Raw genomic sequence first — 27886 nt, forward strand, 5'->3', positions numbered from 1 at the left:
TCTAAAAACCTTGCAGAGCAGAATTTAACAGAAATGGTCTTTTAACTGACAATTTTATAAGGAATACTAGTAAGTATCAAAGGGTCATTGTACCTTAATGCTTTTTCTTTCTTTCTTTTATGTCTTCATTTCTAAAATTATCACTTATCTAAGTAGGAAAAATAAGAAATATATCGTTCTTTTGAAGTACCTGCACTGCTTCGGCATGGATGAAGACAAAAAAAAATTTGACAGACAAAAGTTCCGGAGAAGGGGAAGCAGGAAACGCCTATCATAAAACGTGAGCTCAGATTTTTTTGTCAAGCAAGTATAGAAGAAAAAAGTGGTCGCTCCTTCTCAAAAACAACGTTCATCATCTTCCTCGTCTACATTTTTCCTACGCAAGTTGAAAAAGTCTGAGTAAAAAATACTGAGTTCTGTGCATGTGGCTTTGAAAAAGTACCAATTGTGCAACCTGGATATTGGTACATGTAATACATGTACCAGATGATGAAAGGAAATATAAATGGATCAATTTCAAGTATTTACTGCTAATTAATGTGCCATTGCCGATCACATGCCTGGAGCCGAATTTATGCAACTAACAAATAAGAAAGATTTATGCAAGGGCAAGATAGGCTAAGACCCTTTTTTGGCCCCTGGTTTAGGGTATTTACAAGAACAACACAATTTTACATGTAGTTCATCTTTAAAAATCCGTTGTCATCCCTTTTACATAGATAAGTATTGATTTTGATTTATGGATACACAAAGGTCACAGGAAGGTCACAAAATATGTGATGTTCTAATTTTTATGCAAATTTTCATCATTTTTAAACACATTTCGTTGTTCAGAAAACACAGAGCACAAGCTTGCCTATCAACTAAATTTATATACATGTATTTCATGTACTAGCATCAGATGCATCTTGTGTATAAATATCACAGATAGGCAAGTTTGTGCTATATGTTAAGCGAAGTGAAAAGTATCTCAAATTTGACGAAATTCCATCAGAATTGAGGAAATTCTGTAAAATGTCCTACTTAGGCACCCTCTTGTGGCGTCCGTGTACGCTTTGAATAAAAATTAATGCTGGTTTTAAAACAAGCAACGTTTAAAGTTCTTAACTTAAAAGAATCACCATTTTGACTGTGTTTTCCTTTTCAAATCAGACAAGGGGCCAAATTCGGCCATTACCTTGCCTTGTCCTTTCACAAATCAAAGTTAATTTACAAATATTTTTAACTTTTGTCAAATTATTGAAGTGAATATTTCAAAAAAAAATCTTTACCAAAAAATTTATGGACATATGGACCTCTCATTGATAAAATAAATTAAGAGTAGCAGTATATGTAATAAATTATTTTTTAGGAACTCTCCTTGTCCCCCCCCCCCCCCCCCCCCCGCAAGTCGAGGCTCATATAGGTCGAGTATTGATTTTTCTGCACATGACGTCATGACTAAAAGTGAGTATAAAAGACACTTCGCTTGGGCGGTCAACTTTATATCTTGCACGTACAATTACATGTACATTGCTTTCTTTTTAGACGACCGTTCACGGTAGCTCAGTCAGTAGAGCGCTCGCTTCGTGATCGGGAGGTCGTGAGTTCGAATCTCGGCCACGACTGACATAAGTCGATAAAAATGGGTAGCAACTGTTCCTTCGCCATGCGCTCGGCACTTTGAAGTTAAAGTTGCGGGTCCTTCGGATGAGACCTTAAAAACCGAGGCCCCGTGTCACGGCAGGCGTTGGCACGATAAAGATCCCTCAATGCTCAATGGCCCTGAGTGCCGAGTAAAGGGCAAAATTTGAAGCCCTTCACCGGTATATGGTGACGTCTCTATATGAGTGAAAAATTCTCGAATGGGACGTAAAACAACATACAATCAATCAATCTTTTTAGACGACGATGATTAAGCAACCTTCAAAATACAGTATTTACCTCGCCCGAGGGTTGCTTACTCATTGCATTGACTTAAATTCAATTCGAAAAAGTGCCTAAAACAAACATTTCATAAAAAGTTCTACCCACTCTATATATATAAAAGCTACATTTGTAGATATATATATATATATATATATATATATATATATATATATATATATAATTTAGGTATTCTTCGAATTGATGGTATGGATTATATCACAAACATGACACTGAAAGATAATTATCATTTAAGAAATGTGGTCCAATGTTTGGGGGGGGGGGGATCGGAAGACCATAACTACCTAATCTAATTGTATCAATTTCGGTGTTTTTGGTCCAATGTAGAAAAGAAAATGTTATGTTTACCTGGAAAGTCTCGTACAAGTGAACATTACTTAAGTGTGATATTGGATCTCAGCCAATCAGAGAGCTAGTAATTATTCAACCATATAATAGATTTTAATAAGGACCGTTTGTCAGGATGAAACTGTAAGACAATAAATGAATAAACAAAATACAGTATAATTTTTAGCTAGTTACCGTTGTAAACATATTTACTGGTATTGCGATCTTGCTTTGTGTGCATAGTGTTCTCACCTACTTGAACAGTATATGTATATATGTGTGTGTCATCAGCTATTGCTATGTCCAGGCTATTTCTTATTTAGCAATATGTACAGTATACATGTTATGTTTACTTGGCGACAATGGTTCGAAAAATTTATACATTAAATTACTATTCATGAATGGCAAGAACCAAATGTTGAAACTATGTCCAAGGATTGTCAGAGCAGACACATTCTAGGCATTACTTTTCTATGTATATATCTCTCTGAATGTATTGAAACACACCTGATGCATCTGTAGGTTGTAATGGAGTTTTGTCATTTAGTTTATTTAATAAGAAAAAAAAGGAGATTACGAAATGTTATTTCGGGTATTGTTACCAGACGTGTTGATTTTTAACACCTTGTTATTTCTATATCGCCCAAAAATATGTTGATACGAAACATAAACTGCCATTACCTATTGAACAATAATTTAAGATATAAATATTTTGAAATCCATTTATGAAGGGAAAAATCTCTCTTTAACTATTTAATCCCACTTATGACCAGTCCTCTCACACATTGCTATTCACTATGGCGGGATTATCTCGGGTGAAATATTGATCCACGTTCCCTGTCAAGGCTACCTGTAATCCATGGAATGTCGTGATCAAATACACGGTTAGAAAGTTGTTCCTTGAATTTTAAAACCACGTCGAATTTTTTTTTCTCGTAAGTCGACCACAATCTATAGAGAAAGGACATGATAATATTATTCAAAAGTCAGTTATTTTGGGGGCTTAATTTGGGGGTATTTGGTAATAAACGTGTGGATGGTGGCATTCATATACAAATTATTTTTTTATCACAAGAAAGAGGGAAAGGGTAAAACTTAATGAGGTGAAAATATTATTATTATTGTAAAGGGCAATATTAAAGTGTCACTTTCTTTGTTCATCTGTCCATCTTTCCCTTCGTTATTTCTGTTTATTGTATCCCTTATCACAGGCCCATAGGAACGGTTTCAAAAGTGGGGGGGGGGGGGGGCTCCGAAAAATATCTGACAAGCAAAAAAAAAAAAAAAAAAAAAAAAACAGAAACAAAAAACAATAAACAAAAACTAAACAAAACAAACAAACATTCAAAAACAAACACAAACAAACAAACAAACAAAAACTGCCCAAAAGGGGGGGGGCAACTTTTCAAAATAATTGTGACCAGAAAAAGGGGTGGGTTCTACAGGCCTGTATCATGTTATGTATTAGAAGCAATATGATTGTACATGTGACCTTAACTTTGCCCACCCTTCTGTTTTCCTACACTATATATACTCAATATCTGTTGAGGTGCAAGCAATATAATGATATGTTTAATTAATGCTAAAAAAAAGTTACTGACTTTGCTTTTGACATTTTACTTCATTTATCTAGTTCACCTCATGTTTTTTTAAGGGGTAAAGTTTCAGATTTAACATTGATATTCCGTCATTGGTTTATCTGGTGGAACCCTATACCCCCCCCCCCATTTTTTTTAACGTTGATATAATTATCATGTTAATTAGAACATCTGGGTAATTCTCCTTTGTTATTTTGACCTTGGCATTTTTCTTTCTTTTATTTCTGAAGGGAAAAATAATTTAAAAAAAAAATTTAAAAACTCATAAATAAAAATAAATGATCACGCGAAATTCACAAAATTTAGCTAACCTTAAACTATAGTTAATGACGTTAATCTATATTTCACATCTCTAAACCATAGTTAAAGCCTTATTCTGTGTTTCACTAGTAAACTATTCTTAATACTAAAAACAAACACAATCATCTGTTATTGCAAAACATAGTTTATCTTATAAATATGGTTTCACGATCTAAACACTATGGGTTTCATCTCTAAACTATATAGACTAGTCATTATTAGTCCCTTACCGGTGAAACCGGAGGGGACTATAGGTTTCCTCTGAGTCTGTCCGTCCGTCTGTCTAGCTGTCTGTCCGTCCGTCTGTCTGTCCCTCTAGTTATAGAATGTTAAGATTTTGCTATGCAACGATTATTTTCATTGGTTGATGAAAATATATTACTTGTTGAAAGTAAAATTTTCTATCAATCTAATAGGAAAGGGAAAAATAACAGGACAATTGTTGATTAAAATTTATTTATTTATTAGAAAAAAGGCGGGCATGTTGTAATCTATTTTTTCTTCATAAGAAGTGAAGTAAATCACCGACAATTTATCCTCTCATCCTTCCAGCCTTTTGTGTCGTAGATCAGCAAAGATGATTGAACATTCGAGTCGCTGAAGGCTTGACTTATTTAAGAACCCTCTATACACTGCACACTAAAGAGTTCTAATTCTGTGGTATTTTTATGAAGTTAGAGTAATCTGCCCTTATATCTAAAATAAAATAAGTCGAAATCTACAGTTTTTCAATCAATTTCTAATGAATTCGAACATTCTGAACATTTTGTTAGGCCAAAATAAATTAATTGAACACCTCATCTGCATGCTTTTTCCCCACTTAGGTAAACAACAGTGATTTCTGTTCATCAAAACTTTGTTGACTTTGAACATTTTTCCTGGGGGTAAAAGCCAGGCACCCGATGTTGAAAACGATATAAATAAGCTCAATATTTACACCTTTATACAATATAATTTTCTCAATGTCCAAAAAACATTTTTGTTTAGTGTAGAGAGGGTCCTTAAGATTATTAAGAAGAGAAAATAATTCTGCTTATACGATGCAGGATTTGTACCCCCCCCCCACCCCTCTCTCTCTCTATATATATATAGAACTTACGGCAATGACTGAATTGCATATTACCTTTCGTGAATTGTTCCGCTAGATTTTGAATTGAAAACTATATCGTTAATAACAGTTAACAGGTGTTTAGATCTCAATCTTTATTTAACAACTCTTAACTTTAGTTAACGAGTATGAATAATAGTTAATAACGATAAACTATGATTGTCATATCTGAATCATAGTGTAGCATCTCTCCAAACTACTGTTTTCAATCTTTAATTATAGTTTACCTCTTTTAAATATAGTTTATGAGTATAAATGCAGGCCCGTAGCAACGGATTCAAAAGGGGGGGGAGAACTTCCCCAAAAAAGCTGACAAGCAAAAAAAAGGTAATTTCCTGTCTGAATCCTGAAATTTGCCAGTGATCGACGACCTTAAACAATCAAAAAAGCGGGGGGGGGGGGGGGGGAGCATCTAAAGGAAAATTTACTATAGTAAAATAGTATACTCAGCAAAAAGTGCCCCCCCATCCCACCCCCTGCGTTCTACGGGCCTGAAATGACAAATAATTATTATTTACGAAGAAATTTATAATTAATAAATGTAAAAATTAGGTTTATCTGATAAATGTATTTTTACGATTTGTGCATTCTCACAATGTCAAGGTTTTGTGATTTCGGAACTCCACACAAACCCTAGGGTTTGTGTTCCGAAATCACAAAACCTTGACATTGTGAGGATGCAATTTGTGACACTATGATTAACAACTCTTAACTTCGGTTAATGAATGTAAATTATAGCTTACAAATGTTTATTAACAAAATCTATTGGTCACGTTTTTTAAAGACAGATAAACTTAGATTAGTATTCGTAAACTATAACTTACAACCGTTGAATATAGTTTTAAGGATGAAAACTACAGTTCATGAATCGTTAACTATAGTTTACGGTTCGTAAACTGTAGTTTACTATCGAAAAACCTACTTTATGAACAGTTAATCTATGTTTATCTATTTTATGTGAATTCAGCGTGTCATGCAGTAAACATACATTGTCTTCTGTCAAGATATTGTGCGAAGCTTGCATCCAAACACTATTGGTACCCTGTCTGTTCCTTCTAGTTACTTTTACTCTGTTTGGAAACTAAATAGCGACAAGCATGAAACTGTATATCATTGATTATTTCTTCTTATTTAGTTGGATTTTACTAGATTTTACTAGATAAATTATAAATATAAGACGATTATATGTAATGATATTGCCCTCTGATGAGATTCTGTGCAAAGATTCAATGACTTTCCGTAATACAGATTCTATCATAGTGGCAGATTACAAGGAGGAATTCGTAGAGAACAAGTTTTCTAAACCTTTAATGGTTCAAAGTGTTTCTCCAAACCTAGCTGCAGATCTGTAGCGTTATGGTTTTATATTTTAGTCATTGACCATATCATTCTTGTATACTCCGTGCATGTAATTCAAATGAATGATGATTGTTATAATGCACTTGAAAACATGATAAGATTTCATCAAAAGATTAATCTTTCAAAAAAACAAGTCATTACATCCAAATAAATGCTGTAGTATTCGTCAACAAAGGCGGATCCAGGGCCGGCCGGGCGTGCCCCCCCCCCCCCCCCCCCGTTTGAATTTTATGTATGTAGAACTTATGAATATGTCCATTATCCTAAAATCAAGGAAAAGACATCTCTTATTTGTAAGAATTTGTCAGCTTCCGTGGGCTTCGTTTCCGGACCCCCATCAGAGCTTTGCCCTAGACCCACTGGGGGCTTCAATGCAGCCCCCAGACCCCCCCCCCCTCCCCGCCTTCTACTGCACCCCCCGTTACGAAATTCCTGGATCCGCCACTGATCAATGTACTTTTTTAATACATAGTAAGATACTGACTAAGTCAGTATTATCAAAAGAAAAACACTATATGTTTGAAGTGAAAGTAACAAAATGAAGGTAAATATAGGCTTTGTGGCAATTTTTTTTTCTTTTTTTTTTTTTAAATACAAATACAATCTCTATGTTTCGAAAACTGGTAGTAGAGAAATATTTGATATCCTAATTAAATAAATTGTATCTAAAATTCTCAGAAAGTATTCGTCTGAAATTAACTGATTACTCAGTCTTGAAACCCTACGCATGTACAACTATGTATATTTCGGACAGTGGAGGAGAAAAAATGCCATATTTTATCCTAACAAAAAATGAGGAAAATATAATCTGACTTATGACTATATATGGTGTTTGATAAAAATCAAACAATAATTCTTCATAGTTGTGAACTTCTAAGATTTTCATATTTGGATAAAAAGGGGGGGGGGGTGATCACATACTGTATTTAGCAAGAGTGAGCTGTATGTTTTTAATTCAAAAGATTTATACACAATTAGGTTATATAAATTTATAAAAGTAATTAATAAATGAAGATAAATCAGTTTTACTGCGACCGCTTGAAGAAAAGGGAAGGGAAAATATAACCATGCCTTGTATAGTCAAACACGGTCTACGTACATGATTGCACAACATTTTGTGACCTGTGCTAAATTTTATGAAGGCTGCAGATCAGGGCTGTTGGGGAGTGTCCGACAATTCCTTTTCTAACATAATCTTGTGAGTTTGAATTAATTTTTAGTTTACGATCGATTTATTAAACGGGGGAAATGACTTCCTTACTATATGACCTTGACAGCATGATACGAAACCGTGGATTAACTGAACGTGGTAGCTTTAGAACAATAATCGACCAATCATTTTACGGGCTTGTTTACTTCTAGAGAAATGTTATAGCATGTAATAGACTGTGTATTACCTATGGTTTTTAATTGATTTTAAGGTTATTGTGGACTTTTGGTGCATCAGAATATGGTATTATGGAACTTAAACTTATACAGATGTGATTGTCATGGATGAATTAAAGAAACAACGTAATCGATATGGCTTTTTCATTGGATTTGCTACTCATTCGACAGCCTAAACAATACGGCGAGAGTTCAAGGCTAAGTTCTTCTAAATGTGAACAAACAACGGTGGATTTACGATAGATTCTTGTGATCAATTTTAGTACATGTGATTTGTTGTGATTGAAAATGTGATTTTGTATAGTTTTTAAGATCGGAAATAACCCTTCCTTCCTCAAACGAATTAACGTAAAGCTTATATGGTCGATGTTTGTTTATGACCAGCCTGGGGATTTTTATAGTTTGCTACGCACCGCGACAAGGGTCTCGTTTTGATAACTTTCCCAGACCCTTTGTTGTTTTGCCCACACGTGTTTCTTCACATACTTGAAATAACTGATATATTAACAATATTTATATAATATATACATAGTTCTTTAATTAGCATACAACAAATACCTTGCAAACCTGCATATTTATATTTCCTCTCTCTCTCAGCACATGTGACACTATTTTGATATGAGCTAGAATTTAATATGGTAAAACTACTTCAGCAAACAGCATGTTTCTTGTTGTTGGTCATCCTGTGTCAGTGCATGGTGGGGGCAAGATATGCTATGGACAAGAAAACCACCAAGTACCCCAACCCAAATGGCAAAGGTGAGTTTCTAGTCCTACACAAAAATGTGCGTTGAATGCAGAGGTGGAATGCATTAGATAAATCATGAATTTTATCATATTAGAGCCTTGAAACCAAAATTATAATTATTTCACTCCCACTTGCACAACCATTGTAGCTGGTCTTGGGACTAAAGAGAATATGTGGCTTTTGATTGGAGTGCTTCCAGTCCCCCAGCATACTGACAAATGAGTGGATTGAGGACATTTGCTTTTAAAATTGACAGGTGTTTTGACTGTAGGTTGGTAAATTATATCTTGACTGACAGTTATGATTTTTTGGAATTGTATCTACATCTGCATAACCAATTGGATGATTTTGTTTTTTTTAAATTTGATCCACCTCTGCATTCATTTTATTGTTATCCACAATGAATCTTGAGAAGTGTTTTGTATTGTGGTTTACATATGTTTAGCAGAATGAAGTGATCAATTGCATCCACATCAGTGTATTGTTAAATTGGCAATAACTGATTTGTTGCTTTGCGAGGTCCATTGAATGATATTTGCAATGGAGGTATTTTTAATCATCATGTAGTAAGTTGCAGATGGAGACAAAGAATTAATTGTGTAGTCTGTCTTCAGAAAGTATTGATTTTGATGATTTAATGCAATGCACTTTTTTTTCCTACTGGCACATTCCACCATGTTCTTTCAGAAAATGGCAATATTTCTTGTATCAATGTTTAAAACTCCATTTGAATATGTTATATATAATTATTCTATTGTACATAATGTCATACTCATCATCCATGTGACTATTAAGAGTTCACAAATTATTATTATTATAGCAAAAAAATTGGTTTGGTTGTATGTTTACAATAACGGAAATCTTTTCACTACATGCAATATACAATGTTACTTTTTTGATCTTCTTACATGTATGGTAAAAAGTTTAAAACATATTTTTCTAGCAAACATTAATACCTGCTTATAGCTATAATTAAGTCCTTATTTTGTCATCAGAAAAGCCCAAAGTCAAATGACTGAATTAATTGCATCAACTGTGTGAATTGATTACACAGTAAGACCTAAAATAAAATATTGTTTGTTTTAAATTGCCTATAACTTAAATTGCACCTGAACCATTTTTTCCCAGCAATTTATCAAGATGAATTTTTTCTTTAGATGTATAAATTTCTGGATATCAGAACTTTATTTAGTTGTGTATTTTAAAGTTTTAATTTTATGAGGTTAAATAAGTGTACTACTGTGCAGGTTAAAAAAAAAAATTGTAACCTTATCAAAAGCCCTGTGATTACCCAATAAAAACTCCCCCCTCCCCATAAAATTACCACATTCGATCCAAAAATGGAGTCAGCAAGTGCAAGCAAAACAATTTTAAAGTTTAATTGTCCTAACTATTTTACTATACTTGTGAACCTTCTGTCCCTCTCATGCTGTTTTAGGGAAATCTTTTCTCTCTTTTTTTTTTTAAACTTTCAACTTTCATTTAATGTAAATGAGTTTAACAGCAAATAAACACAAATTTAGAGGTAGAGTTGTCATTAATAGATTTTAGGTAATGTAATATTGAATCAAATTGTTTTGATATAATTCTGATACATTCTTTGAGTATTGATACATTAATTTCTCATTGTCCAATGAGTCCATATTCCTCATCTTAGAAATTTTATTTCATTTTATTAGGTCTTTTAGTTTATTGTCAGTCAAATAAACACAGTTTCTTAAATATGTTTTCCTTTGTTCATTTTCATAATTAAGTTTATTTGAAAAAAAAAAAACCCACTACCAACAACAAAAAATACAATAAAACCAGTTGACTATTAGGCATGATGTGTCTCTTTAATGTGAAAGAAATATTTGTAGTAAAAAAGTTAATATATAGATCTATATCAATACTTTTTATTATGAAATTGAATCTGTATATCGATAAAACAACAGCTCTTTCTTGAGGAGTCAGTATTATTTTCAGTCTCCATCTATGGTGAATTTTCACTTAAAAATTGGCATATGAGTTAATGAATTTTTTTATAAAGATATATACCGGTACTTTAGTCAAAAGTGCAAGAAGAAAGGGCATTGGTCTATTGGTTTTGTCTGGTTTAATAAAATGGTGTTAGCACTTTGTCTATCAGGACATTATTGTGTAACAAGATTTCACCTAACAAATTGACACTTGTGAATTGAATCATGCATGAACCAGTGAAAGGGAATGACATTTTGTTGGTCTATGAATCATTTCCTTTGTTTGTGTATGAGGCTCCCCAACCCTGTTGTCAGATACACTGGAAAAAAATGCAGTGTTGTGTAGAGGCAGTTGTCCTCATTGTGAAACTGACAAGTCCAGCTGCAGATATAAGAGGGTCTGAGAACATTGTACTATTGGTCAGTTTTGTTTGTTTATAAATGAAAATTTTACAGTACATTTGTATGGTATTATATGTTGTATAGCATACACTGACTTCTCATTGCTAGGCAATACACTTACAATAAACACAAGCAAACATTTTAGGTTCAGTTTAGGAGAAAATAATGCTGAAATCCACATGAATTGTACTACAAAGTGTAATGTAGAATTACAGTAAAACCTTGTTATCTCGAGCTCAGTGGGATTGACAAAAAATTTCGAGATATCTGAGAGTTCAAGATATTAGGAGTAAAGTACTTTAAGAAAGAGTGGTTGGGACTTCCAAATCACTTTTACACATCCATGGTATTCAAGATATTGGTATTCAAGCTGTACATCATTTACAATTTACAAAAGAAATAGAAAATTCATATCTGCATGGTGTTTGTCTTCATTTCCCAGTCAAACACGTCTATAGAGACTATTTTGTAGTTTATGAATAGTTGTAGTTGATATCAATTGTGTAATATTATGTTTTCATTTATGTGTATGGGTTCAGCACAAGCTTTTATTTAACATGTTTAACACAATTTTGCACAAATACATGAATATACTGGAGTTTAGTGATGTCTGAAAGAACTGACATTTAGAAACAAACTGTTGATGATACAGAAATGAAACTAGAAATATTTATTCTCATTGAAATTGACTTCTAATGCCCCCTTTGCATTTCTCTGAATTATAAACATTACACAAACAAGATGTAGGTTGTTTTCATGCATATGCTTTACAGAAGTTGATTTGTGTCTTGCTTGGGTGAACACTGTTGTTTGGTCACTGACCGAAGACAAGAAGTATTTTATAATAGAGACATATTAAAGTGAATTTGTGTGTCCTGTAGCCTGTCCACTAAACGACATAAACTGAAATATGTGCTGTAGCCTGTCCACTATACAATACAATAGAGACATAAACTGAAACTGCATGTCCTGTAGCCTGTCCTCTACACAATACAATAGAGACATAAACTGAAACTACATGTCCTGTAGCCTGTCCACTATACAACACAATAGAGACATAAACTGAATTAACCAGCTATGTGTCCGGTAGCCTGTCCTCTATACAATACAATAGTGACATAAACTAAAGCCACATGTCCTGTAGCCTGTCCACTATATAACACAATAGAAACATAAACTGGTCACATGTCATGTAGCCTATCCACTATAAAATACGATAGAGACATAAACTGAAGCCACATGTCCTTTAGCCTATCCACTATACAGGACGATAGAGACATAAACTGAAGCCACATGTCCTGTAGACTGTCCACTATACAACACAACTGAATTAAGCTACGTGTCCTGTAGCCTGTCTTCTATAGCTAGATACAATACGATAGAGACATAAAATGAAGCCATATGTACTGTAGCCTGTCCACTATACAACACAATAGAGATATAAACTGAAGTAAGCTATGTGTCCTGTAGCCTGTCCTCTCTACAATACAATAGAGACAAAAACTGAAGCCACCTGTCCTGTAGCTTATCCACTATACTAAATACAGTAGAGACATAAACTGAAGCCACATGTCCTGTAGCCTGTCCACTATACAATACGATAGAGACATAAACTGAAGCCACATGCACTATACATAAACTGAAGCCACGTGTCCTGTAGCCTGTCCTCTATACCATACGATGGAGACATAAACTGAAGCCAAATGTACTGTAGCTTATCGACTATACAACACAATAGAGACATAAACTGAAGCCACATGTCCCGTAGACTGTCCACTATACAATACAATAGAGACATAAACTGAAGACACATGTCTCATAGACTGTCCTCTATACAAGTCATCATGTAAAATAACTTAAGAACTTGCAGTCTTCGGGGCGGGTGGGTATTAACTTTGCAACAAATTTAATTTTATAAGGAAAACTAGAGAAATGTCGAGTGTTAGAATAAAGCTTTAAAAATATAGTCTCATTATAAAGGTTAAGTGACAAACTAAGTAACCTCTTTTCTGTCTTTTTTTTTTCTGCAGTATATATGATGATCATATATTAATTTGTGTAGCATTTTTTTTTTACCACTACACCAAGTGCCTTATATCCAAATAAAATACTATATAAAATCCATGCACATGTATTACTTTTCAAAAATAAGATATAAAGTAAAAAGTTCTCCATAATCTGATGATGCTAAGTGAGAACCATCCACAGGATGCATGGAGATTCTGAGAAAGATATTCTATCCCCTAGGAGACACATATTCCATCAACATCCCACCAACTCAAACTGTCAAGTACGTTACAGAGTTATAAAACGCTATTGGTTTTGGCATTCTCAATATATGATAAAAATATAAATTCATTCATATGAATTGAAATTAAAAAAAAATTAAATATTCATGGTATCTGTAAATAAATCCTAATTATTGCAGCCATACTACAAACAGGAACATATGTTGCCTGCAGTTTGAAGAGTTTCACTGTCTCTTCCCCATGATTGAAATGGAATAGTCAACAAAAGAATAACATGATTCATGAAATTAGAAGTGTGAAATGGTTGGTTTTATTTGTGTAAAAGTCCAAAGTCTCTTTGGAATTCCTCTTCAGCCAATCTTTACATGAATATGTTTGTTTGTTTGTTGTTAATGTCCCTCTCAAGAATTTTTCACTCATATGGAGACGCCACCACTTGCTGATGGAGGGCTACAAATTTTGATCTATGCTCGGCACTCGTGCCAGCACCTACTGTGACACGGGACCTCGGTTTATTCGGTCTCATCCGAAGGACCGGTCTCCACGTCCCGCAGTGGGATTCGAACCTGCGATGTAAGGATCAACTCCTTACTCTGTGACTCTAGAGCAGATGCTCTAACCACTGCCCCACGCGGGCTTACATGAATATGTGATTAGCAGTGTTAGAGATCACTGATTAGTCAGTGATTATTTGATTTTTGTTCTTATTTTGAATTTGTTTCTCTTTCTCTGCTAAAACTTGACAGTTTGTAGATTAAGTTACAGGTTTACCCCCAGCCTCCCCCTCCCCTCTATCATTCTACTCTTCTAACAACAAAGTGAAAAAATATTCATGGACTGTAAAAAAAAAAAAGAAAAAAGATCAATAATTTCTTTTAAAAAATTCATATACTTTAAAAGAAAACTAGATTGAACTCGTATCAGTTAAGCATGAAAAATATTTGGCATTTTCCCTTTATTTTTTTATGACTCCTTAACTGAAGATTCAGGGGCATATAGTTCTTGGTCTGTCCATCTGTTTGTTAATCTGTTATCACAATTGAAGAGGTCAATTAATTTGGCCACTAGCCGGTTTTTAGGGAAAACACTGCATATATATATATAGATATACATGTAATTTTGTTCTAACCATGATCTAGAGTCAATAATATACATATAATTTTGTTCTTATCATTATCTAGAGTCAATGGTTACGGTTCCATGGTTATACTTGTAATTTTGTTCTAACCATGATCTAGAGGCAATGGTTATGCTTCCATGAATATACATACAATTTTGTTCTCATCACTTTCTAGAGGCAGTGATTATGGTTCCATGGTTATACATGTAATTTTGTTCTAACCGTGATCTAGAGGCAATGGTTATGGTTCAATGGTTATACATGTACTATGTCTTGTAATTTTGTTCTAACCATGATCTAGAGGCAATGGTTATCTTTCATTTATTTTGTTCTTGCAGCGATCTAGAGGCAATGGTATATGGTTAACCTGTTATACAGTAAAACACCTTTATTCAAACATGCTCATAGTGAATTGAAGCTTACAGTAAAGTGATTTAGATTCCTCATGACTGTAAAATATATTGTTACCCCTAACAAAGTACATGTATAATGAATTACAGACATAACTAAGCAAAATCCGCCATTCCTGGCACTTCGTTTTAAGTGTGTTTTACATGACATTTTAGCATTTGAGGAAACCTTAAACAGGTCTAGGCGGCCTCTGTTTTTGGAGGATAGATTTTATCCTCTGAAAACAGAGGATAGCGGTCTTGCCACCTACCGGAATTTTCAAAACAAAGGGCAGTTAACTCTTAACCAAACAAATAACAGCAACTCTTGCATTTATGAACCGTACGCTGAATTCGAAATCAAAACAAATAAAAGGTACAATTTAATATGATGATGGATAATTCCAGATATTAAATCAATACAACTATATTTTTGTAATTGCCGTCAATCAGTTATTCCGTATACAGCTTGGAACATAAATTATATTGCACTTACCTGGCAGTGCCTGTGACTGCGGTTAATTAAACCCACTCTGATTTTCCAGTACCGTAATTATGTGATAAGCAGTTTAGAACTTTTGATAAACTAATTTGAAAAAAAAAGAAGTTTAATCATTTATTATTTCTTTCATTTAATAATTATTAAGCACATCACTTTGTAATATTTTGTTTATGTATACACATGGCTGTATGAATATATGTTAATTTCTTAGTAAACGTGTTAAATTATTTATTTTATTTATTAATGCTATTAAAATTATTTATTTATTTTCATAATTATTTATTCAATCCATTTATAGTTTTATTTGCTTTAATTATAAGGCAGAGTATATTCTGCGTTTTAAATACGCTTAAAATATGTTTCTCTTTGTATTTCCCTTTGTTCTCCTTTTTTTAATTAAAAGAAAACATGAAAGAAATATTAAAGTCCTTTTTTATTTGTCTAAATAGGGAAAAATCATAAAAAATGAAACAAAATAACAAGAAATATTGAGTAATAATGGAGCGCTAAAAGTGCCAACTTTGAAAATAAATTGCAAAATATCTAGACATAGAATCTCAAATCGCCACATACAATCGATAGTTTAATGTTTGAACTTTCATTTACATGTACTCTGGTGCTTGCACTTTTTGATTAAAGAGAGGCACGAGGTGTTTGAAAATTACCTGTGTTATCCTCTGAAATCGGAGGATAAACTATCCCACAATGCAATGCGGTTTCCATATATGGTAAAAATTTTGGCAGCCATATTGAATCTAGCTATCCTCCAAAAACGGAGGCCGCCCAGACCTGTTAAAAACGCTTCAGAACAAAATTGATTTGATACAGTAATCAAGTATATCAGATGTAAGGTATTATTCATACATAAATATAAGTTTATATTATGAATGACTATATGCACTCATAATCATAATCAAGAACAGGAGACTTGTATACACCCAAAGGTATATGTTTGTTATTCTTAAACAAATTGAAAATTTCATGAATGGAGCCAAGAATTGCTGAAATTCTCTTGCTAGTACATATATTCATATATACATGAGACACTTGAATGAATAGTACCTAGATTTACTGTTGTTGATAAAGACCGACTTTTTTATGACGTCGAGCTCTTGGAGCTCGAACGTCATCTAGCAAGCACCCAGTTGAAATCGCGACCGGATATGTACGCGACCGAATGTGTCAGTCGATGCATCCGCAATAGAAAATAGCAATAGCTATAAACCAATTTCTTTGAAAACGCTCAAAATGAATAATAGCTTGAAAATAAAATTGCATCAATTATATCTGCAATTAATTCTATTGCAAAACAACAATATTATGTTTTATTCTCACACAAGAAAAACGTGATGGTTGTTGCGGATGAATTTCTACAGAAAGGGTGCGTTGAATGACATGAATAACATTTCGGAACGATAACCGTGTAACATAAACAACACAACAGGAGGTAAAATAATTACAAAATTACATAAACACGAATACTACAAGACTAAAAAGATTGAATTTCTAAATCTTAGCTTTACTTATACAATCGTCTAACCAACTCTATCCTAAAAACCGATGATATTGACCAGTATTACTGTATTTCTCTATTTCCTCCATTTCCCAGTATACCGTATACCACGCCCGATCGTAACTCGATCGTAACTGTAACAGAACAGTCTTGGTTGTAGTTTAGATGCAATCACTAATACAACGCTTTGACATTGGCAATTAGAAAAAATATTATATAAATTCATGAAATCCTTCATAGTTCTTCAACTGACTGAAAAGAATTTAGCATAAACATGTTCGACGGTGTCTGGTCAATTCGGTAACGGGATGTTTCGCACCTATGCATGGTTCGCCCCACGATGTTTCGCGCCAATTCTGTTTCGCGCTGAGATGGTTCGCCCCGCGATGTTTCACTCCAAGTACATAAATGTGCTACTGAGTTTAGATTTTAACTATATGTAAATATAGATATTTTTGGAACATTTTTTTTTAAATTTAATAAGAAGATTATATTTGAAGCAGATAAGTAAATTATTTATGTCTGTGTTTGAAGTATACATATATAGCATAATTATGAATTATTACAACACCGTACTAATTACGTATAAGTAGATAATTATAATACCGCCATCTAATTAAGTAATTACTGCTGGCTTGGACAACCCACACATCAACTTTAATTTTCACCTTTTGATCTCCAACTTATTACAATTAAATCCTCATTGAAACATTGTTGAATTGTTGAACAGACACCCTGAGCAAAAGGGCACGGTACGATCCGTTAACTATAGCAGTGCATGTTATTAAGTCATGAATTTGAGCACACAAAATATTTATATCATATTTGATAAATAATTTAAAACGGATGAAAATGTGATGAAAGATTTAAAATAAAACGTGAGATGTTTCGCGCCCAAATCGGCGCGAATCATCCTGGCGCGAACCATCTCAGTGCGAAACAGAATCGGCGCGAAACATCCCGGATTCGTCAATTCGAACCCTGCTCCATTCGGACCATGACATAAGGCCCCGGACTGTAATTGTGATATTTTGTTTAAAGCTATTTTTTTTATTATTTCTCCTGAGTCACTCACTTGACTTATTGCTATCTTCAAATTCAAAATGATCTTTTGAAATTGTTTTTCTTCTTCGACGTCATTGAAGCCTTTCAGGCTTTTGATTTATGTTCATAAATTTCTTTAATTCAAAAACATGCAAACTGGATTCTGTGCTTTAAACATCCAGCATTAGAGTATTAGTTCCCAGACATATTGACAGATTCTGGAATTCCAGCTGTTTTTTTCAAATGGGAATTGTATTGATTTTCAATACTTTTCAAGGTTAAAAAATGCAAACAACAAGCTAGTGTAAAGACAGATGGAATAACAAATTTTACTCTTTGCACTCAAACTTAATTCTGAATTCTTATTGCTAAACGTGATTAAGATCTTTAAAACGACCTAACAATTTTATGAATCAGTGTTCTAATTTAATTTAAATATCAACATCTTTGCGAGAATTGCTCATGAAGCTTACTCCTTAGGAAGATGACCAAAAAAAAACCCAGAAAATTATCTTGACTATACATGCTTTAAGCATTGTCAGGGGAGGTAAGCTGATATAGGGTGTAGGAATTTGTCTCTCCCTCATCCAGCTGTATAAATTTATGTTTTAGATCTTTAATTCTCCATCAAGCACTTTCTGGGCATTCTGAGTGTAATTCGGGCAATTTGCCTTTGAGACATTGAAAATATTTCCTTAAGTAATAAAGACGGAGCTATGTTACTAGTTATGAGATATATGCCTTTATGTGTTTACTGTGTAGGTTGTTTTGAAAAATGTTTGATAGTTGGAGAGATAATAAAGTTGTTTTGGGTGAGTTACAGTTTCCAGACACAGAGGGAAAAAAATCGGCTGAGTCAAAAAGTGTGTCGGCAGCGTGCAATGAGGAAAAAAAATCTCATGCCTTCCAATCCAAAACAAGCATGAATTGATTTTTCTGTTGTGCCTAACTACTCGACTGAATTTATTTCTGTTAGGTGACCTTAACCTGGACCATTTTTACAAAAGATCTGGTATTTAAATTTAGATAATGCCAGATAATATTTCATCAGGACATGGGAGTTGTTTACAACCAGTGGAGTCTACTCAAAATGGCGGATTTTTATCATATATGAGGGTGCAACATTCCAATACTGACCTTTAGTTAGTATTTTATTTTTTTTTTCAAATGGAGGGCATAAAAGCCAAGATTCAACCAATCACTTGATAGGCTCTAATTGAGAGTCAATTGTATCTCAAACTGACGTTGGATAATGTATACCCCATATTTTCTAATTGTGAAAATCATCTTTTTTTTCTGTTTTTCGTAGTTTCTTGGACAAGTAGAAATACATGTACAAGGTTGCAATGAATTTTAAGAAATTTGTTTTTGTGTTGCCTTTAATGAAGAAACAAAGATGTTGCAGAGTAAATGACCTAGAATAAGGACATGGCTCAGGGTATCTGATAAGCAACCAAGGGATATAAAAAGATTGAACTGATCCTTTAACCACAAGTATTTAGGATTGGTCATATCTGTTTAAGAGTGGTAGGCAGAGAATATGGACAATGGATATAATAAATGTCCAGAATTTTTTTTTTTTTAAAGTTAACATTCATTTTTAAACTTTGCTAATGTGAAAGTAGAATGGAGGATTATAATTTACATGTTAATAAAATGAAGAATGATAGTTAACAATGATGGAGTTGTTAGAAAACTAAAATGTAACAAAATTTACTGTAGATAGCATTTCATGCTTAGTATACAGTGTATATTGTTCTTTTTTGATTAGACTGGAAAGATATACAAAAATGAGCAATTTGTAAGATATCAGCACAGCAGAAAAAATACATTTAATTGCAATGTTTATATAATCCATTAGTTAAAATTATAATCGTGCCATTTCTGTATATTGTTGTAATTTTTTGTTTTAAAATTCAAAAACATCTGATTTTTTCTTTTTTTGACTGTAGAAAATGTCATGCAATATGTTTTGCAGATACATTTGTTGTATTTGGTTGGTTTCCTTAGAACATCATCAAAGAACACTTGTGATACCATATTTATCTGCAATACCAAAAATGTTTATGTTATCAGGTTACGAACAAATCCCAGCTCAAAACAAACGAGAAGTAATCAGGCATGATGGATATAACATGCACATTTAAATTGTGGAGATCTAAATAAGAATGACTTTGTGTTTTTGGACTTGAGAAAAATAATTAATGTTTTCAAGGTCATAGTACAAACCAACTCTTTGTATTATATATCTTTTGCAGTGATTTATTTTTTTGACGGTTCAAACAATGTACCAAGATTGCTTTGTTTGATATCTTGAATAACAGAATTTTTTATGTTTGAATTAATTTTTGGGGGGTTTCGAAAACAACTGTGCCAAGATTGATTTTTAAAATCCAATGAAATACAAATTTGTTCCCCAAAAAATCTTAATGTATTGAAATTGAATGTACTGTTTGAACTTGCTTTGCTGAAAAAAAAGTTCGGTGATCAATTGAAACATGTACAAATCAACATTGGTGTTAATGCTAAAAAAAAAAAACACCATCCTAGTAAATAAGACATTTTAAATGACATTTGCATATTTTTTTTAAAAAATGGGGTTTTTTAACCATAACAATTGAATTTTCTTGGGTTTTTTTTTTTTATTTGTCAATGATCATGGTTTTGATCACATTTTTTCTGCTTGAATAATATCAATAATAATACCCAAATAACAGATATAATTTCAAGTGGAGTTTTGGTTTTGTAAGTATAAATCTTCATAAAGCTCTCTATTAATAGTGAATTGCCAGATAAATATAATTATGAATTTGAAATAAAAGTGAAATACAGCTTTGGAGTCTGTCCATGACAGAATATGCATGCACATTACCCAAAAGATATCATTGCTATCTGTTTGTTCATGTGTTATGGGTTGATCATAATATCTTGATTACTTGTATTTAATCAATTTTGCAAGAAATGAAAGCAAAATATTTCAATCCACTTTTCTTAATAGCCTACAATCATGTGTTTTAGTAGAAAAACAAAAAGTAAAGAAAGACAAATATTGGATGTCTATCTTTGAAGGGTCAATCAGTTGCAAAAAAATTTTGAATTGGAAATTACCCATTTCCATTCTGTCTATTCTCTTTGAAACTGCATGTATATACAGTGTCAGTTATATGTATAATTACAAACCTTAGAATTTGCATATGTCGATGAAAATACCTCCAATAGTATAAATGAATGAATTTTATCATTGTCTATGTAAATTATGAATTGCGGAAACTGTAGATGCTGATTAACATTCAGTATATTAGCTGAGTAGTAAGTAACATGTAAGCTCATGTCAGTCAAAGATACAAATTAATACTTTCTCTGAACTATATTTCATTTGCTTTTATCCTCAATGTGGATTTTTAAACCAAGTATTGAGTTATATCACAAAATATTGGGGTAATGAAGAAAAAAAAAATCTTTAGAACAATAGCACAAAATGGCAGCCATCACTGGAACACCCACACATCCTCACTGCTCATCATTCATTGGTCCATTGCACTGTTTTGGTAAAACTGCATTTTCAGTATTAATTGATAACTTCCTGGAATCAATAATGTTTTCTTGCCTTTAGACAAAAAAAAAAAAATGAAAATGATACCACGAAAACTCCATTAACGATCATTAATTTCGTTAAGATTGTGTAAATTTGTAAAATAATCAATGTTTTAATTGTCATTTTCCTTGATTTTTCACCCTTTTAATAATTAATTGTAGAAAAGGATGGTAAAAATATTTGTACAGTATACATTTGCTTCAATATTTTGAAAAAATAATCAACCCTAGAGGTTCAGGATGAGTTTTATGTCATTCATATTGTGCTGGTGTTTTTGGCACTTTAGAAGAAAGGTGAATTTTGTTTTGATTGCTTAGCACATATTTATGCCCCCCCTTCGAAAAAGGGAGGGTATATTGCTTTGCTGCTGTCGGTATTTCGGTCAGTCTGTATGTCTGTCGGTCCACTAACAGTTTCTGATCATTTTCTTCGCAGAGGTTGCACATACTGAAATGAAATTTGGTATACAGATTTATCATAAGAATATCTTGGTCAAGTTCCGTTTTGGGTACGATCGAGCAATTTTTTGACAGAGTTATGCCCCTTAGACTTAGAAAAATTCCAATTACAGTGTATTTGCAGTTTCCGTTCATTTTCTTTGCAGAGGTTGTACATACTGAAATGTAATTTGATACACAGATTTATCATAAGAATATCTAGGTCAAGTTTTGTTTTGGGTATGATCGAACAATGTTTGACAGAGTTGTGCCCCTTGGACTTGGGAAAATTCCAATTATTTGCAGTTTCCATTCATTTTCTTTGCAGAGGTTGCACGTACCGAAATGAAATTTGGTATACAGATTAATCATAAAAACATCTAGGTCAATTAAGTTCTGTTTTGGGTACGATCGATCAATTTTTAGCTCACCTGTGAGCTTTTCTGATCACCTATTGACCGTCATCCGTCCGTCCGTCCGTCTGTCTGTCTGTCTGTCCATCTGTAAACTTTTCACATTTTCGACTTCTTCTCAAGAACCACTGAGCCAATTTTAACCAAAGTTGGTACAGAGCATCCTTGGGTGAAGGGGAGTTTAAATTTTTAAAATGAAGGGCCAACGCCCCTTACTAGGGGAGATAATCAAGAAAAGACAAAAAAGGGTGGGGTTATTAAAAAATCTTCTTCTCAAGAACCACTGGGCCAGAAAAGCTGAAACTTATGTGGAAGCATCCTTGGGTAGTGTAGATTCTAAATTGTTCAAATCATGGCCCCCGGGGTAGGGCGGGGCCACAATAGGCCAAAGTACCTCTTGTTGACAGAGTTATGCCCCTTGGACTTGGAAAAATTCCAGCTATTGGGGGGAGGGGGCTAAAGTGTTTCACAAACATCTCTTGTTGTATAATTATGTACTTTTTCTAGAAATGCATTAATAAATTTAAATTTTCCAAGAAATTGCAATAAAGAATAGAGGTAGAGGAAAATATCTTGCACAATTGTTTTAAATAATGTTTTTAAAAATAATGTGACTTCCAATTAACCAAGAGATAAAAATTGTTTTACAACAAAACTATTCATGATGCAAAAGAAACACTTCCTTAAAAAAAAAATTATAATGGAAAGCAGACCAGTTAATACTGTATAGTTATTTAGTTCATGGTAATTTTGTTTCTCTGAATTCATACTGTATGTGCAACCTTGATACATTCTGGATTTTATCATTAAGAGGAAGATTTGCAGGTGGTTAATTGTATGTGGAATCCAATTAATTAAATTGCAGGCTGTAAAAAAACTGTGAAGGCTGATCCAATAGATGAAGTAAATATTTATGTAGTAACTTCAAAAATACCAGAATTTAATGTACACCTAAAGTTGAGCAAGCTTAAAGGTACCTGGTATGTATATATCAGAGAACTGATTCAAGAAAGAAATGGTGAATCAGGTCATGCAATGATCAAATCATTCAAAATCTTATTGTGTTTAATTTTCTTGTCATTAGTGGCATGTTAGATCAAGATTTCTGTAAAAAGGCATGGATATGTCTAAAGGTCCATTTTTTTTGCATGTATACATGTTATATTGAAATGAAGGTTTTATCACATTCATGTACTTTTCATTAAGATATATATAATTACATCTGAAATAAGAGAAATTATGCCTCTTTTAATGTTTAAAACATGGAATCCATGGGTTTTGTGGGATCATGTCTTATTGCCAGATAAATCCAACTGGAAAATAATGACATGTGGCTGGAATTTGTAATCACAAGAGTCATCTAACTTGAATTTTTTGTCAAATGTTGCACACTTTATGGGAGATTTATTTTCAACACATGAGGACATTTGATTATATTGTCATACTTTCTATTTAACCCCACACTCCATCATTGTGCCATTAGGATGAAGTTTTATATTTATATTTTATAGTACTTAAAAAAGGGATTCTGAACTTAATATATTTATGATTACTGAGTAAATGTGATAACATCAAATTGTTAAATCCAGATTTTACCTGGGCAAGATGTACAAGAATTCACAAGCTTTTCCTTGAATATTCATATTGAAGAGAATATTTTAATTTTAATTCATTTTGAAAGAAATTCATTCTCAGTAATACAATCAGTTTATCTCAGGTTTGTGAGTTATGTTTTATAGAATGGAAGTTAAGGTTTTGTACCCCACATATTTACATGCTAACTTAGCCATGAACAATGAATAGAATTCCTCGCATGGTTTATGAAGTACATAGTCACCAGCATTTATTTTAGTGAATGGAAAAATATGTTGACTGAATGCCTGCTCACAAGAGTTGTGGTCGTGTGATCATTTGAAAAACCAGAGCAAAGTTAATTGTATGATATATTTTTAGAGCAGTTTGATGTTTGCTAATGAAAATTTAAAGCAATCAATAATAAAGTGTTTTGGTGCAAGATGTCTGAGTTTGTTTTTTTCAAGGTGACATTCACTGCTAGTTGGTATATGTCAAGTTGTCCTTGGTAGTTAGTGCTATGTACACAAAATGTTGTTTATCAAGACTAGTTATGATAATTCTGAAAACTTGATCTGCTATCTTTCAATGGAGTTATTTTGTTGCATTTTTATATATTTACACTTTTATTGTGATGTACATTCCGATTATACTTAAAAGTTGTCAGCAAAATTCTTGCATTCCTGGCATTTGATTTTAAGATTGGTGAAAGGAAATTTAATATTTGGCTGCATGCAGAATTTAAACCCTTTTCATTCTTATATATACTGTGGCAGTGTTTCAGTGATATGAATTTACCTTGGGGATACACTGAAATTCTCTTTTTCAGGGAACCTTTCTCTCCTAATTAAGCTTTAATTCTATTACAGCCCAAATTGATTTTATTGTTAACACACAAGAATAATTTGTCATCTTTCATCCCCTCCCCTCCAAAAAACAATAAATGCATGTTGCACATACATGTTGAACATGCATAGATGCATAGCACATGGTATATGAGAATTACTGCTGCAATATATTATTAAGCATATAATTTTACTCTAATAAATTAGACTTTGCTTCAAAACCATTTCCTTCTGAATATAAATCACATAAATTAATTGATAAATTGTGAATTATATGAGTTGTTTTTAGATTGACACATAATCTTATCTCATTCACATGCTAATTAGGGTTTGCCCACTTTAAGTGAAATATATCTCTGAAATGATAAATTTTTGCATACTCTAAACACCTTACTTTTCTGTCTGAATGTACAAGGGGTGGTCAGCAAGTTTGCAGACTAGTTGATTAACTTGCATAAAACAATTCAAATTTTGGTTTTTGTCTCTTTTTTCTTTTTCCAAGTGCACAGGTCAAAAATCTCTTGATTAGGGCCATAGGACATAACGAGATCTTCAGATATTTGGTTAACTGTGACTTGATCAGTAACCTTTCTTTAAAAGTTGCTCTGCACTAGAGTTGCTCATTGCTTTCCATACCCAAGTTCATTGAGCACCCAGAATGAGCATCATTGTGGACTTTACCCTTCCATAGCTGAAATGTTTCATCCACTTACTAGTTGAAGTTTTGGCAAGTCCTTTATGGCCATAAACTTTAAATAGTTTATCAAGTTTTACATAAATTAAACTTTATAACTGCCATTTGCTCCTGTAGAACATCCAATTCTGTTGCATCTTCTACATATAGGTATTCATGTCATTTTTAAATTGTGAACAGATGTCATTTTAACATTTTGACATCATTTTTACTATGGGACATCATAATATGTGCCACAGAATATTTTGGAACAGAAGCTATGTCAAGTATGTTTATGACTCGTCTATGTGTGTCAAAAGGACTATATTCTGTAGTGGCCAGTATCTGCCCCCAAAATAAAACTTTGATGGAGAAATCTTTAATTATGTTCTAAACCAGGTGGATATTTGCAGACTTCATAGCATTAAATATTTTCATCAACTATGACATCATTAGTAAGATATGACGTCAATAAAATGACGTAAATTTCAAATTGCAATGATTTTGAGAGAAAATAGCGTATTTTACGTCGGTATTTTGATTGGAAATTATCGAGCGCAGGTCTGCTCAGACTAGATCTTTTGATATAATGTGTAGAATGATAATATCAATGAAATATGTGAATATGGTACCTGAGCAAGCTTGCGCTCTATAAATACTATAGTCAAAATTGAACAAACTCTGTGCATTTTGGCCTCTATTTTAAAAATAACGGAAATCCAAATAGTTTGTGACGTCACAGAGACAAGAAAAGCCAACTAATTTTTCCAATTTCATAATATATTGTCTTAATTTGGGTTATTTTATACAATATATGCACTTTTTCTCATTTCAAGAGATTTTCAAAATTTGACTATTATGGGGGCAGGAAAACGCCCTTACCGTATATAGTTCTTTATTCTGATTTGAAGTTCAGAACGATGCAGATAGTTTGTAAACTGTTTGATGTCCCTAATACAGACATTTCTGAGTTAGTAAAAAGATAAAAGTTTTCACATAATGAAGTCATTTTGTTCATTTTTCATTATCTTATACATGTTTGGAGCTGTGTGTTTTCCTCTTCTATGTTTAGAAAAAAACGTGTTCAGTGTATTTCAAGGTCAATAGGCGATTAAAGGTATTTGACCTTGGCCCATTCTTGTTTTTCTTGCGTTGACATCATGCTTGGTGCATGAATCTTGCATTAGGTACAAAGCCATAAAGATAAGAGAGAATTTAAATCTGCCAGGTATCAGATAAAAAAATCATTTAAAAAATTTAGTATCCCTTAACACCTTTACAGAAATCTCCCTCCCCCCTCCCCCTCCCCAACCAACCAAAAAATAAAAAATTACATCAATTCATACATCAAAAGATCGGTAAATGGTCATGAAGAAATGGTGACAGCACAATCTATATGTAGTGTACTATATTTCTTTTTATCTCTTCCAAAAATTGGTCTTACACTAGTATGAAAAATGTCTGTAATTTGCTTTGTCGAGGTAGCATGAATCTATTACATCTTCTTTAGAAGGGTAAATATTTTGTACGGAAAACATATTGTAAATGAGAAAGCAATTTGAGATTCTGAATTATGATTGAACACTTTTTCATTTAGATATTCAGTGTTACATTGCCTATCACAGACATTTTTTATAGCATATCTGTATCTATATGACTAACGCTATTGAGAGATGGTGTGTGTAACTTCATTTAACTGACAGAATGGTGTATTTCTGCAGTTTTAGATGTTTGTCAACAGTTTTTACATTTAAAAGAACAATGTTGTTTTTTTGTTTTTTTTGCAGGTATGATATGTGAAGATGTTGATATTCGAAATGATGTGAATGCATTTGCTGAACTAGAAAACTGTACTGTTATCGAGGGGAACTTGAAAATTCTTCTGATTGAGGGGGCCTCACATCAACAGTATGAAAATCTGTACTTTCCTGATCTAGTGGAGATCACAGAATTCTTTCTTCTTTACCGTGTCTATGGATTAAAAAGTCTCAGACGGATATTTCCCAACCTGTCCATAATTCGCGGTCACAAGCTTTTCTTCAATTTTGCTTTGGTGGTGTTTGAATTGATGGACTTAGAGGAGCTGGGTTTGATTGGTCTGACTACCATAGAACGCGGAGCAGTCAGATTTGAAAAGAATCCTATGCTTTGTTATATTGATACCATTGACTGGACCAAAATAGCTGTCGGTGTTCAGGGAATGAGTGAGCACTATTTTAAAAGGAACAGAATTGCCAAAGAATGTGTGGATGTGTGTCCAAGTAACTGTACCAGCACAGCGGTTGTCACAGCATCAGGGGAGGTTACCAAGGAAGTAAAGAATAGGTGCTGGACCAAATCGCATTGCCAAAAGATTTTAAGTAAGTAGAAGTTTATTCTGGATAAAAGATGTCTTGTGTTTCAATTTGTTTTACCCATTACT

General features: G+C 33.0%; 1 protein-coding gene across 4 annotated transcripts in view; it reads left to right on the plus strand.

Moving 5' to 3' along the window:
- The first annotated feature begins 8576 nt into the window (after nt 1-8576).
- Nucleotides 8577-27886, plus strand: part of LOC133182242 (insulin-like peptide receptor) — a 70313-nt gene continuing 51003 nt past the window's right edge. For all 4 annotated transcript variants that reach the window (XM_061317004.1, XM_061317006.1, XM_061317005.1 and 1 more), the window contains exons 1-2: nt 8577-8763; nt 27252-27824. In XM_061317004.1, the coding sequence (XP_061172988.1) occupies nt 8640-8763; nt 27252-27824 (697 nt within the window). In that variant the 5' untranslated portion in view covers nt 8577-8639. The remainder of the gene's footprint in view (nt 8764-27251; nt 27825-27886) is intronic.

Source organism: Saccostrea echinata, unplaced genomic scaffold (assembly GCF_033153115.1).
Source record: "Saccostrea echinata isolate AGI-Se365-2 ecotype Australia unplaced genomic scaffold, CSIRO_AGI_Sech_v1 ptg000009l, whole genome shotgun sequence".
Taxonomy (NCBI): Eukaryota; Metazoa; Mollusca; class Bivalvia; order Ostreida; family Ostreidae; genus Saccostrea; species Saccostrea echinata.